General features: G+C 36.5%; 1 protein-coding gene and 1 long non-coding RNA gene across 3 annotated transcripts in view; both read left to right on the top strand.

Moving 5' to 3' along the window:
• Positions 1–12,427, top strand: part of LOC131786337 (putative aminopeptidase W07G4.4) — a 13,445-nt gene extending 1,018 nt beyond the window's left edge. The window contains exons 2-19 of the mRNA XM_059103377.2: positions 1,049–1,184; positions 1,383–1,442; positions 2,200–2,282; positions 3,192–3,300; positions 4,407–4,481; positions 5,043–5,083; positions 5,487–5,586; positions 5,835–5,910; positions 6,519–6,604; positions 6,901–6,965; positions 7,384–7,423; positions 7,538–7,613; positions 7,963–8,081; positions 8,621–8,707; positions 9,906–9,963; positions 10,101–10,150; positions 11,113–11,244; positions 11,769–12,427. Of these exons, the coding sequence (XP_058959360.1) occupies positions 1,049–1,184; positions 1,383–1,442; positions 2,200–2,282; positions 3,192–3,300; positions 4,407–4,481; positions 5,043–5,083; positions 5,487–5,586; positions 5,835–5,910; positions 6,519–6,604; positions 6,901–6,965; positions 7,384–7,423; positions 7,538–7,613; positions 7,963–8,081; positions 8,621–8,707; positions 9,906–9,963; positions 10,101–10,150; positions 11,113–11,244; positions 11,769–11,903 (1,528 nt within the window). The 3' untranslated portion in view covers positions 11,904–12,427. The remainder of the gene's footprint in view (positions 1–1,048; positions 1,185–1,382; positions 1,443–2,199; positions 2,283–3,191; positions 3,301–4,406; positions 4,482–5,042; positions 5,084–5,486; positions 5,587–5,834; positions 5,911–6,518; positions 6,605–6,900; positions 6,966–7,383; positions 7,424–7,537; positions 7,614–7,962; positions 8,082–8,620; positions 8,708–9,905; positions 9,964–10,100; positions 10,151–11,112; positions 11,245–11,768) is intronic.
• Positions 12,428–13,368: 941 nt separating this feature from the next.
• Positions 13,369–18,098, top strand: LOC131786336 (uncharacterized). 2 transcript variants are annotated; one of them, XR_010715816.1, is made up of 5 exons: positions 13,369–13,557; positions 14,785–14,915; positions 15,986–16,083; positions 17,083–17,184; positions 17,976–18,098. It is a non-coding gene; the product is annotated as an uncharacterized lncRNA (long non-coding RNA). The 2 variants fall into 2 exon arrangements; XR_009340371.2 differs by having other exon boundaries at positions 14,677–14,915.
• Positions 18,099–18,400: the final 302 nt, after the last annotated feature.

Here is an 18,400-nt window from a genome sequence, read left to right as displayed (position 1 = left end):
CATTGAATTTATTTAGATCTGTCAGTTGTAGATATTGGCCTGCTGTTCATGGAAACCTCGTCCATTTGGTTTTTGGCACACGTCTCATGTTTTTGTTAAATATTGACAAAGGAACTGTTTCTATTTCATACTAAAACCACCGCCTACCTGATCAAAAACAAGCTAGCTTCCATTCATATTTTATTTCATAATAAATGTGTAACCACTAAAGTAACAAAATCATGTGAAAGGTGTTAGATTATGCTGTCATGGCTTGGTTATGGGTGTAGTTCAATTGACAACACACAGTAAACTTTCATAATAACAACAGCTGTCTCAAGGGTTAATGGCTGAGACAAAATTGATTGGTTCTTGAAGTCGCATGACCTATTGTCACAGAAGGATTATGAATGCATGATCTTAATAAGGAATATCTTCTGCTATATGCTCTCTGAATAAGTTAATTTGTATTGGATTTGTGCCAGGATTACATCCCCTTTGAGACAAAACAAGCATGTCAGGTTACAAGATGATAGGAAGTTAGAATACAGATATTTGCAGAGAGGTTCAGCTCCATCTCTTTTGCAAGAAAAGATTAAAATTAAATAAATTACCTTACAAAAACATAAGCATTTAACTTTTGGTATAATTTGAGACTTTTTGCTCATTTTCAGCAAAAGCTATAATCACATATCTCCTGGAGTAATTCCAGTACTTGATGTTTTTCACTGTTCATGCTCTTTGTCATGATGATTTAGCTTTTAAAAAAATTGTCTAATTTATTGCTTGCCTGTCCTTTATACAGGTACAATCTTTTATCCATTCAAAATTTTTAAACCTGTGTGATTTTGGTCTTCCTTTGACACTGGGTATAGAAGTATCATATTATCTTAGACAGAGGAAATTAAAAAAAGTAAATTAAACTGGTTTTAGAATTTTATACGGCGAAGGGTGAATGTAATATGCTAGAGGCCTTATATGTTTTATAATTAACTGTTAATTAGTGAAGTTTCTATATGAATTTGATGTTAAAAACAGTGACATTATTGTTGCATCTGTATCTCTGTAGGCTTCCATGTCCCATTTTTCCTGTCAATGGTCCCAAGCAAGGTACATTTGATTACTATGTCCTTGTGTGTAAAGATCTTGATTGGAGTATCCCTGCATGGGATTTTCTGAAGACTCCTATTTTGGAGGCTGCAAAGGTATTGATACATCCATATAGAGTACTTGTAACTTTCCTTTTGAATTATTATGTAGGTGTTGACTGAGCAGGAGAGCCTGATGAAAAACTGTTTGGCTCTAGCTAAATAAATAAGACAAATATTGCTTGTGAAACTCTATTTGAAATTTGATCTCACAACAAGATTACCTCGCTAACTGTTTGAGACAAAATTTTGCAGGTGGATAAAGCAGTTGGAGTTGAGACATTGGTGTTTTCCTGTGACCAAGACTTGCCAGTGGTAAGTTCATGGAAATTTTCAATAAGGTGCAAGGAACTTATGAAAAATGTAGTTGTGGAGCAGCGTTCTGTTAATATGAATGGTCCATGCAGTAACCCTTAATCATGTAAAAAGAAGAAGAGTTTGTCAAGGTCCACAGGATGTTTCTTCCCCAAGAATTTACGAATTTTTGTCTCCATGAAAAGTCTGCTCTTGTTCCAAGTGGCCCCTCTAAGGGGAGCTTATCCCACTGTTCATAGCATGAAGCAACTAAATGTAAGAATATTAATACTGTTAAATGAGATCTCAGTGCAGTGCAGATCATTCCCTAGCTCCTTCCCCATCAACACTCTGTTAAGCCTCCCTGACAGGTTGCTGTTAACCCTTTGACTCCCAGAAGTGATTAACTTGTAACTTCTCCCAATAATATCCATACAATTCAGCCACCAGGTAATGAGAATACTCAAACTCATCAGGAAGAAGGTGTTGTCTCGATCCAGTACCAAATTCTCATAACTTATTTACATGGAATTGTATGTCAGTTATAGGAGAGAATTAACAATCAGATCTTGGGAGTTAAAGGGTTAATACCTTTTATAACCCAGGGAAGATAGAGTTACTGTGAGTTGTTAGAATATCTTGCCCAAGAACATCTCAAAATGACCTGGCCAGGTCTCAAACCCAGAGATACCCTGGATCTGGAGTTTAGGTAGCGCTCAATCTGTTAGGCCACAGCATCTTGCACAACATACAATATTTAATAATTTCCTCTACCCAGGTATATGCTCCAACAGGCCCTGTTAATAGGGATTATGATGATGTGAGACGATACTATGATGCAGCAGTGAATGGAATTAAAAGGTGAGTTACTATATACAACATTTTCTCTCCTACATGTATATGTACATTTGTGCATATAACTTCTTCTTTTTTTGATATCATGGTTTTTCTTAGGTGAACAGAAGAGATGTTCATGTTATGTTTGGTAAAGATTTTATTAATTATCAAAAATATAAGCAAAAGACCTAAAATAATTGCCTACCTCAAGGTGAATATTGATAACAATGAAGCACTGTATTTAAGTTTTAAAACAGAGTTACCTTTTATTTAACTTTGAGCGAAAATGTGGGCTGGAAATGTAAAAACTATAATTTTTTTGTCAGGGAAAGGCTCAGGCTCATTAGTTGTGCAGTAATATGATTATGTGATAATTAATCATTCACTTGTCTTTTGGCAATTAATAAATAAATGTTCATTGAATTTCGAACATTTTGGTTTGATTTGAAAAATAAGACACAATTATCTAGGTTGATCTAGGGAATATTTAACCAACTTTTGAGGTGCAGAGAAAAGGAGAAAAAAAATCATGAGAGAGGCAATTTTGTTTGACATGAGCTAATCTAACAACAAATTTGGGTAACCTGGTTAAAGACCATGTGACACTTGAAGCAAATTGAAAGCCAATCAAAATAGAGTCTTGGTTTGTATGAGAACAAGTCTGAATAATTTCCATGGTGCATGGCATTTTGGAATTTGAAAATTAAGACATTCCACATGCAAAAAAATGCCATTTTCCGCATTGATATTGTCAAAACAAAGAACAGATGTTTGCATGTCAGGAAAGGAAGATCTGCATTGCATAAAAATGTATTCATTTGTGAGTCCTTACTGCCTTGGCTGATATGATACTGTTACAAATACATTGGGCAGGCTCAGTTGAAATTGTCACACTGTTGATAAATTATAATCGTGTTTTATCATTTTCCAAAGGGCTCTTAAGGGCGGAAGCAGATGCCCACTCCTGGTGACCATTTCAAAAGACACATTCCCAAATGCATGGTCTGTTTCACTTCTTGGAGCTCTTCATGCACTCTATGTGGTAAGAATCACTTAGCATGTGATTAAGATATTATTTAGTCATCACTACATAAAATCTAGGTTTCTAGTGTGAGGTATAGTCAAATGACTTCCAGAGATGCTTTGATTTCACTTGTACTTAAATTCTGTTTGCTCTATTGGAGAAAATGGCACAGTAATATGTAATCCAATGACTTCAAAGAGTGACATATAGGAAATTTACCTTTGTTTTAAACCCAAAATGAAAAATCCACCAGACTTTAATCCAGGTATCTAAAGTATTTAGAAATTTTATTTTTGAATTGTGTGTTATATTTTCTTCTTACTAACCAAGCATAAAGGCCTTACTGGGAAATATTAGCCCAGTGTTGTGGCAGTATGGATTGACTGCAGTAAGGTCCATTACTAAAATGACTGAGGGCCATTATCCCCCTTTACAGCTTAGTAAGCAAGGTCAATAAGTAGTTTATTATATGGCACTCAGACCAAACTTGTTTGTTTTGAATTTGCCGGATTTCATGAACAAAAATTGCTAAGATTATGGCACTCTCTGTGGGAATGGCCCTCATGGCAAAATATGGACTGAGGAAGAATCAATCAGAACATTTGGATTTGCCTCAGGTCTACCTTACCAGATAATAATTGTTCCTATTGTGGTTTGGGGGACTTTATGTCTTAAGTTGGCATTTCCTTTACTATAGTTGGAGAACCTTTCCATAATGTCATCTTTGTGAGACTGAAGTGGGTGTTGTAGAGATAGATAGTAGAGGTCTAATAAACACTTTTTGTTTTGGAAAGGTAGAATATTTACTCACAAATAATGCTTTAAGAAGCTTGTGAATTAAATACTTTATATCGTAATTAATATATGTAGCATATATAACATAATCAACAAGAAAGAAAAAATGATGTTCAGAAGAAAAGCATACCAAAACAAGAGAAGGTACTGTGAATCTATAACAGTTTCTAAGGTAATAATTTTCCCTTTAATGAAATGAATTGTCTGCATGAGCAAGTTTTCTTGTCATTTCCTAATCCTTGGAATTTTTGTCTTATTAAGTAACTGAAGAGTTTAGTGAAGAAGGGTCATTTGAAGTTCTTATCGATAATTCTGACTTTCTTGTTTAGCCAATTGAACTGCGAGAAGCTTTCCCAGACAAGGAACAAAAAGTTGATCACCTTGGAGTGGTACTGTTTGGTGAAGTGAGTTGACTCAAATAAAACTAGTTTTATCATTACATTAGTTCCATTAAAAAAGGCCTTTAGTGCTTCCAACAATCAGCATATGGGGACACTCTTTTGAAGAAAAAAAGGTGGCTGCTTTTGAAAGTAATCATAAAATCAGTAATCATTTTCAGGATTTTTCTGCAAGCCAGGGAGTGATAGTCGAGAAGCTCAGAAATTGTTGGGAGTGAAAATGGTAGATACAAATTAATGAACAATGCAGTAACAGAGTAGAGAACATCAAGGCTGGTTATGTATCTAAGAGACAATTAAACAGTTTACAACAAATGCTTTCAAGAGTGCCTTAAAGAGTTTTCCCAAACCAAGACTTTTTTTTCATAAAGAATTCCATGTAACATGATGCAATTCAGTGTCAATTTCTTGGAAACATTGACAAAATGCAAGGCAGCCATTTTGAAATTTAATACACCTAGTGAGATTTGATGCAATCCTTGGCCAATCAGAGTGCATGCACTTCTATAATCACTAGTCTAGTAAAGACCAATTACACTAAATGTACATAACTATGTCAATCTCTAGGACTGCAATGTGGAGTACATCAAAGCAATCGATTCTGGAAGGTAAGCATATTATGGTGTACTATACATATAGCCATAACTTACAAAATTATGGAGAATAGTGCTGTGCTTTAGTCATCTAGAAGACTTCTCTCTAAACCTGTACCTCCAATTATACATCTACATCCTCCTTTTCTCAACAAGGGTGGGATGTTTTACTGTAAACTGAATCTTTGCCTTCAATTGGTTTTTCGTCAAAATTTGTACCATGACTAGACACCACTCTCACTGGAAAACATTCTTTTAAGTTTTCCGAGGTCATTGTCTTGGTGATCAAATAACTGAAACAGTGCTCAATGGAAATCCTCTCACAATCATTACCAAACTGACTACAATGTGCCTTCAAAAATTGAAAGAGAGAACTGTGGTTGGCATTTTACCAATTGTAGTGTGATTTGTATTGTAGGTATGTGTGTCAGGACATTGGTGGATCAGATCCTGAAAGAATGGCTGCCCCTCGGGTGGAGGAGTACATTCGTGAATTATTTGAAGGTTCTCCAGTTAAAGTAAGCTATCTTGATTATTAATTTGTCCTTAACATACTTTGTTTCATTATTAAATATGTGGCAACGTCAATGTTAAAGTTTGCTTTTAGTTGTTAGTTTTCAAATTTTTGGCCTCAAAGAATTGTTTGAAATGTATTTAGAAACTTCAAGGGCACAACTTGAGCACCAGCCTGCAAAACCTCTAGCTTCACATGTATGGGCCCTTGCATGGATCCCTTTGCGATCTTATGTTTCCTGATTTTATTTAGGTGACAGTTGTTAAAGATCCAGCTGAGTTTGAGAAGAACTATCCACTGTATGCAGCTGTCAATAGATGTGCAAGAGGTAAGTAATTTGTTATTCTATTTAAGATACAGATTTCATCTTGCTGTTTGTCTGTTCAGAGTCATCAGAAAAATTTGGTATGGAAAACGTTTTACCTTCATGTTCCTACCTCATGTGTGATATTTTTTAATTGCTAAATAATGACAATGCTGACATTATAATTCTTTTCTTTGCAGTGGTTTCACCAGATTAATATTATTACATTTTATTTTTAATTAATTAATGGATATAGGGTGATGAACTTCTCCAAACATGTTCCCTTTAACTCCCAAAATCTCATTAGTAATTCTCCTTTCTTTCTGCCATACAGTTCTTGTGATGTTAGTTTGGAGAATTTGGGATTGGATCAACTTATAATCCCTTAATTGATATTTTTCTTTATTCTCATCACTTGTCTGCTTGATATTGTATTGTAAGGAGGAATTCTGTCTTGGTCACTCATGGGAGTTAAAGGGTTAAGCTAGTAAGATCTAACAATGATTAAAAAGTTAACTATTTAATAGATGTAAAAAAAAAAACAAAGAAGAAGAGAGATTTTCAATAGTTAATTAAAAAACTGTTTGTCAAATGTTTACTGTTGAAACACTAAGTATGCGTATTGATTTTAGTTGTTGACAGACACACTGGTAGAATCATCAACTTGGAGTATGTGGGAGAAGGTGACATCCAAAACACTGTCCTTCTTGTTGGAAAGGTTAGTACATGAAAGCAATTTGTACTGTTTACCAGTTATCCAGCCATTCTCCAAGGGCGTTCATACTCAATTTCATCTTGGGTAATCTCTTTTGTGCTTTTCCTTTGAAAAATTTGACTTTGCCTTTGGTCATAGTAGATGGACACAGTCCATTACTACCAAATATTCTTCCATGATACTACACTTCTTGCTCATTCTTTTCCAAAATTTGTTTTTTTTTTATCTGTGTCCTGATGTATGTCATTCTATGTTAGGATGTGACAATAACTATTTGCACCCATTTCTTTGTATTTTAGGGTGTGACTTATGACACAGGTGGTGCAGATATTAAGGCTGGTGGGGTCATGGCTGGAATGAGTAGGTAAAGATGCTCTTAATATGGGCTTTGGTATGCATTTAATTGTAACACTGTTGTGTGTATAGAATATGAAAGGGGACCAATCAGAGAGCACTGTAAGTTGTGTAGAATCCTCAATTTATATAAATTTGAAAGAATGATCACCTAATCTGATGGCTTCTTTTTCTTTTAAACATGAAAAAAAACACCCCTGAGTATATTGACTTATTATCTAAAACATGAGGGACTCTGTAGAAAACAACTTGTTGGTATGACTGGTTAGAGCAGTGGTTAAATAGGGATGTGAACACAAATTGTTCAACTTTAAAAATGTTATTGAGTCCCATACAAATAGTTTTACTAGTGTTATTTTTACCTTATAGAGATTGCATATAGTTATAAATATTATTATTATCTCTGTCATGTTTCTTTTAATTTTAAGGGATAAGTGTGGGGCAGCTGCAGTTGCAGGGTTCTTTCAGGTATGTTATAATGATTTTATATCAAGTAACATAGGGCATTTTTTCCAATTTACTTTCTTCTAATTTCTGTCCAAAGTAGAAAATGTGATTTATGATCCAGCATTTATCTTTCAGACTCTTGCTATGCTGAAACCAAAAGGAATCAAAGTCTTTGGTACAATGGCCATGGTACGCAACAGTGTTGGTGCAGGTAAAGCAACACATACAGTCTAAATGGTGTCTCAAGTTGAAATTCTGCATTTTAAGTACCCCTGTGATGATACGTCTTAGACAAATCTTAGCCACATGTTAAATTAACTGTGTTCACATATTGAAAAGTTAAAGTTCCAAGGCTTGAATGTCACCTTCGCTTTCAATCAGCTCTAATACCTTAAGCCTCCGCAACATTAACAATATTAGTACTGACCAGAGCGGAGGTGCTTCTTTAATTTATACTTTCAATTATGAATCCTTCTCTCCACTATTATCATCCTTAGAAAAGCAAAATTAAATTATGTAAGTTCATCACCAAAAAAAATTCAATAAATGTACGATTTCAGAGGGCTATGTTGCTGATGAGATTATAACCTCTGCCGCTGGGGCCAGGATTAGGGTTGGTAACACTGATGCTGAGGGTCGCATGGCTATGGCTGATTGTGTGCATCATATGAAACTCAAGGTAATATTGTGAATTTAAACATAAAGCAAATCAAAAAAATGTAACATACTCATCAAAGAGTAACAAGAAAGCGATGAAGAACTTGATAAAATGAACTAGATGAGAATTTAGCTTTGGCAACACCAGGGTGTGGCGCTTCATCTTCTTGATTTGTACTAGGTTCAGTTGAAGTATAGAGTGTCTGGTTTTTGTGGAGGGTGGAAAAATCGAAGAACTTAAAACCCTTAGAGCGTTTCAAACTTTAACAGCTCGTGATTACATTCTTTTATTTTGTTTTCTTCCCTTTACTCCTCCTATACTTCCATCATCCCCCTCCCTCCTTCCTTCTGTTCTTGGTCTTTCCTCTCTTCATTCCATATTTTCCTTCCCAACCTTTGGTCCTTATTTTATTCCCTCCTCTCTCCACCCCCCCACACACACCTTCTTTTAGTTTACCTCTTTACCTTTATTGTCCGAGGAGACTAATTGAATCTCGCTTTACATCCCAGTAACTGTCTCATTATTGAACCAGTAATAAATGTGTAATCGTTTTGTTTCAGGCTCTCCAAGAGAAAGTTCCCACACACATTGTTACAATTGCTACTCTCACTGGCCATGCCGTCTTGGCTATGGGTCCTGCCTACTCAGTAAGTAGTAATTAAATTGTCAGTACTGTTATACAGTCAACTTTCTCACCGAAGCGATTCCATGTTGACTGAATGACGTTTTCGTTTATCAGTCAAGTACAGTTCCTGAACTCCCTCTTAATTGACCACTCGTCAAACTTCTTAAGAGAGCGCAGCCATTTTCAGGAGAAAAAATTGGATAGCTTCATTACTCGTGTGTTCGGGAAGGTAACCACCAAACAATGATTACTGTTAAGAAATTGCAAAAAGCTAAAATCATCACGAAGGAAATAGATATGCAGTATCTCATATATGGCACTTGAATGGAAGTTTAGTTTGAACCAAGTGAGTGAAAGTGATTTAACAAGGAACGCATTTCGAACTGTAAACATCAAAGAATGAAAAAAAGCTAGTAGCGTACTGTAATATGTTGCCTGCATGGTATATGTTCTTTTGAAAGGTACTCTTCGTAATTGCAACCGGCAAAAAATAGTGATAAGTGGTGGCCCCGTTAGGTCTCGGCTTTTGTGCTTGATTTTTCTCCAACTGACCACTTCCCTTAAACGACTACTTTTTTTTCTGTGCCAACGATATACTACACTACATTATATTTTTTTTCCAAGATATACCAGTGAGCTTCACTACTGAAAACAAGTAGTTGCATAACTCGTTTATTTTCTCCTACTCGAACGAACACTTCATCAGGGAGTTTGACAATACAACTAACCACACCTGTATACATACCTTGGAGCAATATGTCTTATATTTCGTAAAAACACGCCCACAGATATGCGAACATTTGCAGCAATACCCGCATTTACGTGTCCAGGAAGATGTGACATTTTAGCGTGATTTACTCATTACTTGGGGCCCAAATTTTTAGCTAAAACTGTTAACCTCAAGAAAGCGCGTAATAAACATCGCGAATTACCAGGGCAAACTGACTCAGTGCTGAGATAGTCTGTGACAGACGAGCGTTTAATCCCCCTCAGGGTAGTGGGGGAAGGGGCGGAGTTGTACTCTAGGGCTCAAGTCAGAGGGTAGAGGATTAAAAAATTGACGTGGCCTTTAACTTAAGCGAGAGGGGGGGGGAACTAGCTAAGTATCAGGAAGCTTAGAACTGGAAAAAGAACTGATGTGGTACGTACAATATTGACTCGAATTTCATGTCCTTGATGTGTGAAACATCGTTTATTTACCTTCCTGTTTTCCTTATTAGATTGTGATTGACAATGGGCCTGCAGCTCGTACCAAGTTTGCTCAAAATATCCAAAAAGGTTGGTGCTTTTTACTCGTTAAGCCTGGTACTACTAGTCTTTTCAAGAACATGCGAACTTTAAAATCCAAAGTTCAGCTAGCGTGAATTGTGAGTCGTTCTCACACTCACTCAATAATTTGTTTGTTATATTTCTAGCTGGACATGACATGGGTGATCCGTTTGAAATCTCGACAGTTCGTAGAGAGGTATTTGATAAGCTTTATTAATATAATTATCATCTTAATCTTGTCTTAAGTCGTCGTCACCCTAAATTTTTTTCATTCTTTTGATTTAAGTGAATTTTTTAAGTAAGCAATCTCACTTTGCGGCGGCCAAACATTTTCAATCTCTGAATTTTTTTGTCTTAAAGAGAAAGGAAAAAAAGCGAATGGGTTGCCTGAAATTCTCCTTCAACGACTTCATTGACTGACATCTAATTTCTCCTGACAGTATCAGCCCTGAATCAGACTTATTTAGGTAACGAGAATAAAGGAAATGGTCACCAATTCAAGAAGCTCTTGATTGTTAAAACAAATTCCCATTATTAGCACCCTAGGAAATGTACAGAGAACAGTATGGAGAATATTCAAACTGATGTTAGTATGTAAAGGGTTAAACGTGAGGCAGTGGTAAACGAAAACCAGATGAAAAGCAAATTAAATGTCACTTTTCTTTTGCCTTCACAACTGCCTCATGTATCGTACATCTTTACTACCAGTTTTCATTTAGTTACAGAGAAAACCGATATTGCGATATTGCGGCGTTGGGAAGCGTTCATTGGTATTCATTTGTGTGCATTTCTTTTGTAAAATCTTTGAGGGTTAAATTTAAGTCGCTTTTAATCTTACACAGTTATCACAAAAAATTATGCAGAAAAGTTGTTTAACACTGTTATTTCCAAATCCGTGTCAAAAACTCGGCAAGATTGAACTAATATGAATAGGTTGTGTTTGTTCTTTGTTTGATTTTCAAGGACCAACAGTCCTCTTTACTGGTTTTCACGTAAATTTCACTCAGTTACTTCACAAGCCTCGTCCCAAAATAAAAAATTATAAACCTTCGCTTTGCCAAACACAGAATATTCTAAGTCATGGAGATCCTTTCGTCCTAAAGAGCGAAAACTAAACAAACAGGGAACCCAGCTAACAAATTTATTGACTCTATTCAGGATTACGACTTCGTCAGAGCCCATTCAGAGTACGCAGACGTATTGCAGTGTAATAACTCTCCATCCAGTAGAACACCCAGAGGACATCAGTTCCCAGCTGCTTTCCTCATCAGGGCCTCAGGACTTGATAAGGTGAGTTCAAATGTTACTTTGTAAAGAGGGGTTTTTTCTTTCTGCGCTACTTCGATGAAATTTTTCTGCAGTTGGGTACACTGTAGCTAATCGTGCATCGATTGGTTGGATGTGAAGATCTCTTATTTTTTAGTTTGAAACATCGAACAATCAATATGTTGTACTTTGTTATCACTAAATATAGTAATAATAAGCAGAATTATACACGCATTTGATTGGTTCTCTCTTATGGTTTACTGGAGGAGAAGCGCAAAGATGACGTCACCGCTAACAACATTTTGCTTCTTTATCTTATAAAACAAATAGATTCCGTGTTGCTGTGGGTCTGCATAGTTATAGATCACAGGAGAAGTCAAAATGTGGTAAAACATCGGTGACACACAAGGTTGCGCGTAATTGGCCCTTTTTGTCCTTACCACATGTTGACGTCATTTTCGATCTATTATGAACAAACGCACGGCAATATGGAATTTATCTGTTAAATTTATTTATTTATTTATTCATTTATTTATTTTTCATACTAGCATGGTATTGACTCAAACCAGCCACTCTGCTACTCTCACTTTGACATTGCTGGATCAAGTGGAACATTCCCACAAGTTCCTACTGGAGCGCCAGTGGTTGCCATGACAGAAACCTTTCTTAAAAGCCACTGTTGAACAGATCATAAGCTGATAGCTTTGCACAGCTTCATGTTCTTGCTTGAGCACGACACTTCAAAGATAGATCAGCACGAGAAATCTGATTTCTGTTGATTTTCGTTGAGTTAGTTCAAGAATGATGTGGGAGTCGCAACGGCATATGCGAGGCTTAAAATATAATTTTGAAAAGAAAAAGGTTAAATGACTGATGAAGTGTTATATAATCTCGAATGAAATGATAGAACAGGTAACTTTTAAATTTTAATATTGAAATAGTAATTATTAATGTGGCAAAATTAGGAAATGCTAGTGGTAAAGTTGAGCTGAGATAAATAGGTTCTGAAAAGTTTGTACTTAGTCGTCTTTTTCGTAGAATCTCAGAGTTTTCGATAACGCTTCGGTGTGAAAGTTTGAGCCAAAGTATTGCTGGAAGTAGTGGGAAACAACGTAACAAGTCAGTGATTCCTCGCGGTTGTTTGAAAAATTTAGTGGAATATGAGTGACAAATAAATTAAATAAACAATTTTTTTGTTGTTGCTGAATCTTCCTTTTTTTGTTCGTCATTTTATTACTTAACCCTTCATTCCCAAGATCTGATTTTTACTTCTCCCCTCCAGCTGCCGCACATGTCATGTAAGTCACCAGGAATTTGGTGTTAAATCAAGACAAAAACTTCTACCTGATAAGTTGAAGTAATATTATTACCTGTTTGCAGGATAATGTGAGGATATTAGGAAGAGAAGTAACAAATTAATCGCTTCTGGAAGTTAAAGGGTAAAATCAGTATTACTGAATTCAGGGTAACATGAAGATAGTGTTGTAAATGCTGTCAATCCAAAATGTGCCGCGGTCAAGAGTGAAGAAACTTTTGTACCACACAATGACTCTTTTTTTTGTTTGTTAAAATGCGACATGACTTTAAGGAGATCTTATTGTAGTGCACGGTCTTTGTCTTGCCTAAATGCACGCCACCTTTCCAGGGAACGAGAAAACTGCCAAAACCAATGGATATTGATAGAAATACAAGCTAGCGAATGCAGCTACGTTCGTTTACCATTTCGTTTATGTACCATAAACATTTTAAGGATCTTCGTGAATCCGCTGAAATTAGTTCCCTCACTGGAAAAACGCAGGTTAACGCGTACTAAGTTATTAACGTTTGCGTCTATGATAACTGTCTGACTGCACAAGTGTTTACTTGGGAAGGGTACTTGGGTAGAGCAACATCTCTCCATGGAGTCAGAACCAGCTGATTGGATTGGGCTAGATTATAGTCAGTGCCAGCAGTATCCCATCGTTATCAAAAAAATATATTGATATTTAAAAGAAAAAAAAATACCATTGTCAAATGACAATGTAGATGGGTAGCTCACTGCCCAATTATGCATGTTGCGTGACGAGCCATGCGTGACGCATTTGCTCTATTGGACGAAAAACACTGGAACTAGTTAAAGTTTTAAAGTTCTTTTTTGTGATACTTTAATAGCGATGGATGCTAACTGACCATTCTGTTTCCCAAGCAGGGGCAAAAACAGCAGCTTAGACAACAGTTGCCTTTCAATACATTTTATCTCTTGTTTGATAGTGTATGAATTGAAAAATGGCCTCACAGTGGATGAAAATCTCTGAAATGGAGACCACGTGTGACAGTCAGTTCAACTACAAGGTAAAGGTAAGGAACAAATACGATCGTCATTAATGTAACTTTTATTTGAGCACGATAATCCTGAAGCTATAAGATTTTAAGTCGGGTCTCTAGCTGCAGAATACTGACTGGGCACAAAAGTAGGTCTGAGAACAGAGACAATTTGTCGAGTAAATCGATCCTCGATACATAAACAGTAATTTGCACACTTTGTTACATTTTATTTTGACCTACGTATTGTCGCCTAGATCTTTTTGGCCCATTCCTTGGTGGTAAGGATAAGCTCTTTTTGAAACATTGTTTAAGGCCTCAGTCCGGCATGAGACGAGGCTTGAAACGAGCTCAATGCAATTCTATAGGTAGATACCAAAGTGATAACGCTTGATCCATAACAACATGTTATAATACTCGCATTCGATCAGTTTTTTCTTCGTTTTCTCTCTCAACGGTTTTGGAAGGCATACTTACACTGTGAGACGTTTTGTGTAATACTTGTTTATCAAATAGTGTCTGAAGCAGAAAGTGTGAAGTGCACTCATCACAAATACACTGTACTTCCTGACATGGTGTGATTCTAATCTATTTGTATCTATATGATAAGTTGAATTTTACACACATTTTGATTGGTTCTTATCTATGGTTTATTAGAGGACAGGGACAAAGATGATGCCACAAGTAACAAAATTTTGCTTTTTTATGATATAAAACAATTATGTTCAGTTCAGTGACAGATCACAGGAGATGTTAAAATGTATTAGGAACAACAGTGGTACAATTGCCTGGGCCTCATGTGTCACTCTTTTGTTCTTACCAGATTTTGAGGACATCTTTGATCTGTTACTAGACATCTCTATTCTTGCAGTATCATTGTCAAATACCCCTACCAGTCATGCTGTTACCTAAAACAGTTAATGTCTTGCTTCTTTTTCCCACCAAAATGAGTTGTCTTCCAAGTACAGTTTTACTTCTAAGGGTATTTAAGAAGTTCAGATGAAATAAATAGGATAGCCATTTTCAAATAAGGGTAAAAGAGTGGTACAGGGTAAATTGTCAACAAATGGAGTGCTACTTCAGGAGTAACAAATGAAGCGGATATATTTTTTCCAATTCCAATTATACAGAAGGGAATGTTCATTTGACTTGCAGAAACTTAAAAAAGAATAAAGTCAAGCCTGTAACCTGACTGTGTGACTGAAGGATCTTTGAATTACAGTTTGCTGCCAGACAAATTGCCTCCTTATGTTTCCTTTACAGTTCTAACTCCTGACAGTTTATCTGAAATGTTTGTCAGTCTTGAGTGATGGTTTTTGGTGTGTGACAACTTCAGCATTCCAGTGAGCTGTTTCAATCCATAAAGTGCCAGAAGTAGACTACTTTGGAGTCATGTAGGTCAAAGAGTTCATTCATCTTCACTAGAATACATGACTGACTGACTTACTGGTTGGCTGGCTGACTGGCTGACTGGCTGACTGAATGACTGAATGACTGACATATTGGCCGACAGACTGTCTGAATTGCTGTCTGACTGACTGACTGATTGGCTGGCTTGCTGACAGACTTACTGTCTGACTTGCAGACTGACCGGCTGGCTGGCTTGCTGGCTGACTGACTGGCTGACTTGTTGACCCGCTGACTGACAGACTGACTGATTGACTGGCTGGCTGGCTGACAGACTGACAGACTACTAACTGACAGACTGACTGACTGACTGACTGACTGACTGACTGACTGGTTGGCTTGCTGACTGACTGACTGATTTGCCAGCTAGCTCACTGGCAGACTGACTGACTGGCTGACAGACTGGCTGGCTGACTGACTGACTGATTGACTGATTGACTGGCTGGCTGACTTACTGATTGGCTGGCTGACTGACTGACTGACTGACTGACTGACTGACTGATCAACTGAATTGATAACATATTGAGTTATTGAGAAAGTGATAGAGTGATTAATTATTTTATGTTGAATGATTACATACTGAACCTACATGAACGTGTACTTGGGTGTTGAATTGATTTATTGCCTTTCCATTCGACTATTTCTCTCTGATAGGCTCAACTTTATTTTTCACTTCTGGGCTGTTCTGGGAAACTGAGAAGGGCAATCTTTGACAAGAAAAAAGTATTTAAATGTACCCCTCTTTCAATTCAAAGAAAAATTTGTATTACCATATTTTTTGACTTACATACACCACCGGAATATTGTTTCACTGGGGATGATGTGAAAGTCAGTCGTGGAAACCTAGCAACTGTCTCCTTTTTTCTTGTACAAGGGCTGACTATAGCAGTATTCCAAGCGTTCAAAAACCCGTTATCTGGATTAGTCAAGCCTATGTAATTGCCACTTTGTATAAATGATCATCATGCACTTATTGGTTACACTTATATTAAGTCTTCAAATCAAACAGGAAGAAACCCAATGACTCAAACTTTTTGCAAACCATTTCTGTTTTCAGATCCGACACAAACAAAGGAAGCCACGCCTTAAGTCACAGTTAGACTACAACTTCACACAACAAGGTCGTGTGCACTTCTAAGTACCAGTCACAAACAGGTATTCAGTGGCACTGTGAGTTCTCACTTAAGTTTGATTCTGTGTATTTAATCTCATCTTCACACATTTCTATACCAAAAACAAACGAAATGTGGCGCGTAGTACGCGAGATTTATTCTAAAACTTTCGGCTCTACCGAGTGAATTTGCGTGTATTTGTAGGCTGCAACTTGTGGGGTATAGTATGAATTTTTGGGTTCGTTAGATAGTTTTTCATTCAATTATTTTTCAAACGTAGATGTAGTACTGATAGGAATCTAGAATTCAGTAAGTCAACTCAGAGTAGTGTGGGCAAAATGAAACGATCGAGAGCAGTTCTGAAACGCGCGCATTTTAGTTAAGAATGTTTTACAGTCAGACGAATTGTCAAACAGTTGTTAGAATATAGTTCGTTACTTGTTAGTATGATCCTAAATGTCGTCTCTGCCAAGACTTCGGAGAGCTTGTAGATTTTTTTTTTCCATCAGCATTTTTTTTTCAGCTGCCTTTCGGGAAAGTTACATCTAAACAACAACATCGTTTACCAAGTTTACTCATAGACTTTGTATACTTGAATTGTATCCTCACGACTCGTACAGTTAACCAGTTTTTGCGTTTTTATTCGCTCTTGAGAACAGAACGTGTTGTAACAGCCTTTGGAAAAGAAGCAGCAATAACATCTGAGGCCAGCCCTGACTTGGCCATTCTAAAACTTTATCCTTGTGACTTAATGCGACGGTAAATGTGTGTTCGTGATGTACTGTCGCTTTTTTCAGCGCCAAAATAATCAGCTACCAATTTTCGGTTAGAGTCAACCTCTTTCCTCTCGGGTGGAGGGGTAGGGAAATTGGCAAGCGTAGTGAAATGGAGTTCACTTTGGCTCTGCTTTTTCTTTTATTCCTTTTTGAATTTTTTCTGATATAAATGTATGGTAATCAAATATTAGCATTCAATAAATGGTGAAGCAATCTGGCAGGTATTTACACCCGCAAATATGTTTTGCACAAATTATATTTTTCAGATGGACAATTATTTATTTGAAAATTGCAGTAGTGGATGAATTGTCTGGGCTGTCTTCGGGGATTGAAAGTTTCAAGCTTAAATGTCGATATACTGATTTCAGGTTAGAAATGTCTACATCTTACCTGGTTCTGGTAATATGTATTTTTTTCATTAATTCAGAGGTTTGGTTTGAAAACAAAGACCTTAAGCAAACCACGACGGCTTTAGCAACGAGAACGTGGCCAAACAAAAGGTTTAATGAGCGCATCAGTAGTTCAACACGTGCGTTTTAAAATTCTGTACATTTCTTAGCTATCCTCTGCAAAACAACAACCTTAATTCGCCAAATTTTGCTTGGAAGGAGGAAAGGAACTATTCACGTTTCCATTTGAAACTAAACGCTAATAACATATCTTATGCTGAAGATGAGATGAGGCGCCGTTAGAGACGGTAATTAAATCTACCCTCTAGCGAAATTCTGAAGAAAACATTAATTCTTTTTTTTTAATTATTATTGACGTTGTGGAGCCATTATAGAAAGTGGTGATCAGAGCAGACGTTGTATTATGAAAATTCCATGTGAGAAGCAAATTCTACGCTACCCGAGGCATTGAAGTGTTTTCCAAAGACTCAAATTCAATAGCAGCACTCGGTCTATGGTTTTTTCTTTTCCTCGGTTTTCTTTTCTTTTCTTTTCTTGCTTTTCCTTTCTGTCATTCTGATAATTTGTACTGTCCTTTTCTCGTAGTAAATGTTGTCGTTAATTTGCGGCCAGTTTTAAGTATCTATGGAATAAGGTGACGGAACAATGTATAGTTACAGAGAAAAAACTCATCCCATTCTATGTTGTTGATTTCATTTTTTCTTTCAAATTTATTTATATATTAAATTATGTTCTTGAATTTACTTCAGATTGACGAGAAGGAAAGCAAGAGTCCTGAGAAAAATATCAACCAAGGAGAGAATGCAAAATTTGGGGTCGATCTGCCACCTAAACCCTCTACACCCGTCTCTTATAGAAATTTTTAAGTATTTGTAAAATACATGTGTACGTTGTGGTAACAACATCTTGTAATACGCATGTGTCTAAAGACACACAGTTGGTTACACAAGAAGCATGACTTTGAAATAAATGTTAGTACCACAAGGTTGACTAGGTTTAGAATGACTTAAGAAAACCGTTTGCCAGAGGTGGGTGCGGCGGGGGAGGTCGGATGGGTGAAAAAAAAACTGTCTGAGTATTGTCATATTACTGTATTATAAGATGTTAATGTCGTATTATAAGATGTTAAGAAAAATATTGTAATATTACTATTGTAGTGTATGTTAAAGATTCT

Source organism: Pocillopora verrucosa, chromosome 1 (assembly GCF_036669915.1).
Source record: "Pocillopora verrucosa isolate sample1 chromosome 1, ASM3666991v2, whole genome shotgun sequence".
NCBI lineage: Eukaryota > Metazoa > Cnidaria > Anthozoa > Scleractinia > Pocilloporidae > Pocillopora > Pocillopora verrucosa.
This window is presented reverse-complemented; position numbering and strand designations above follow the sequence as displayed.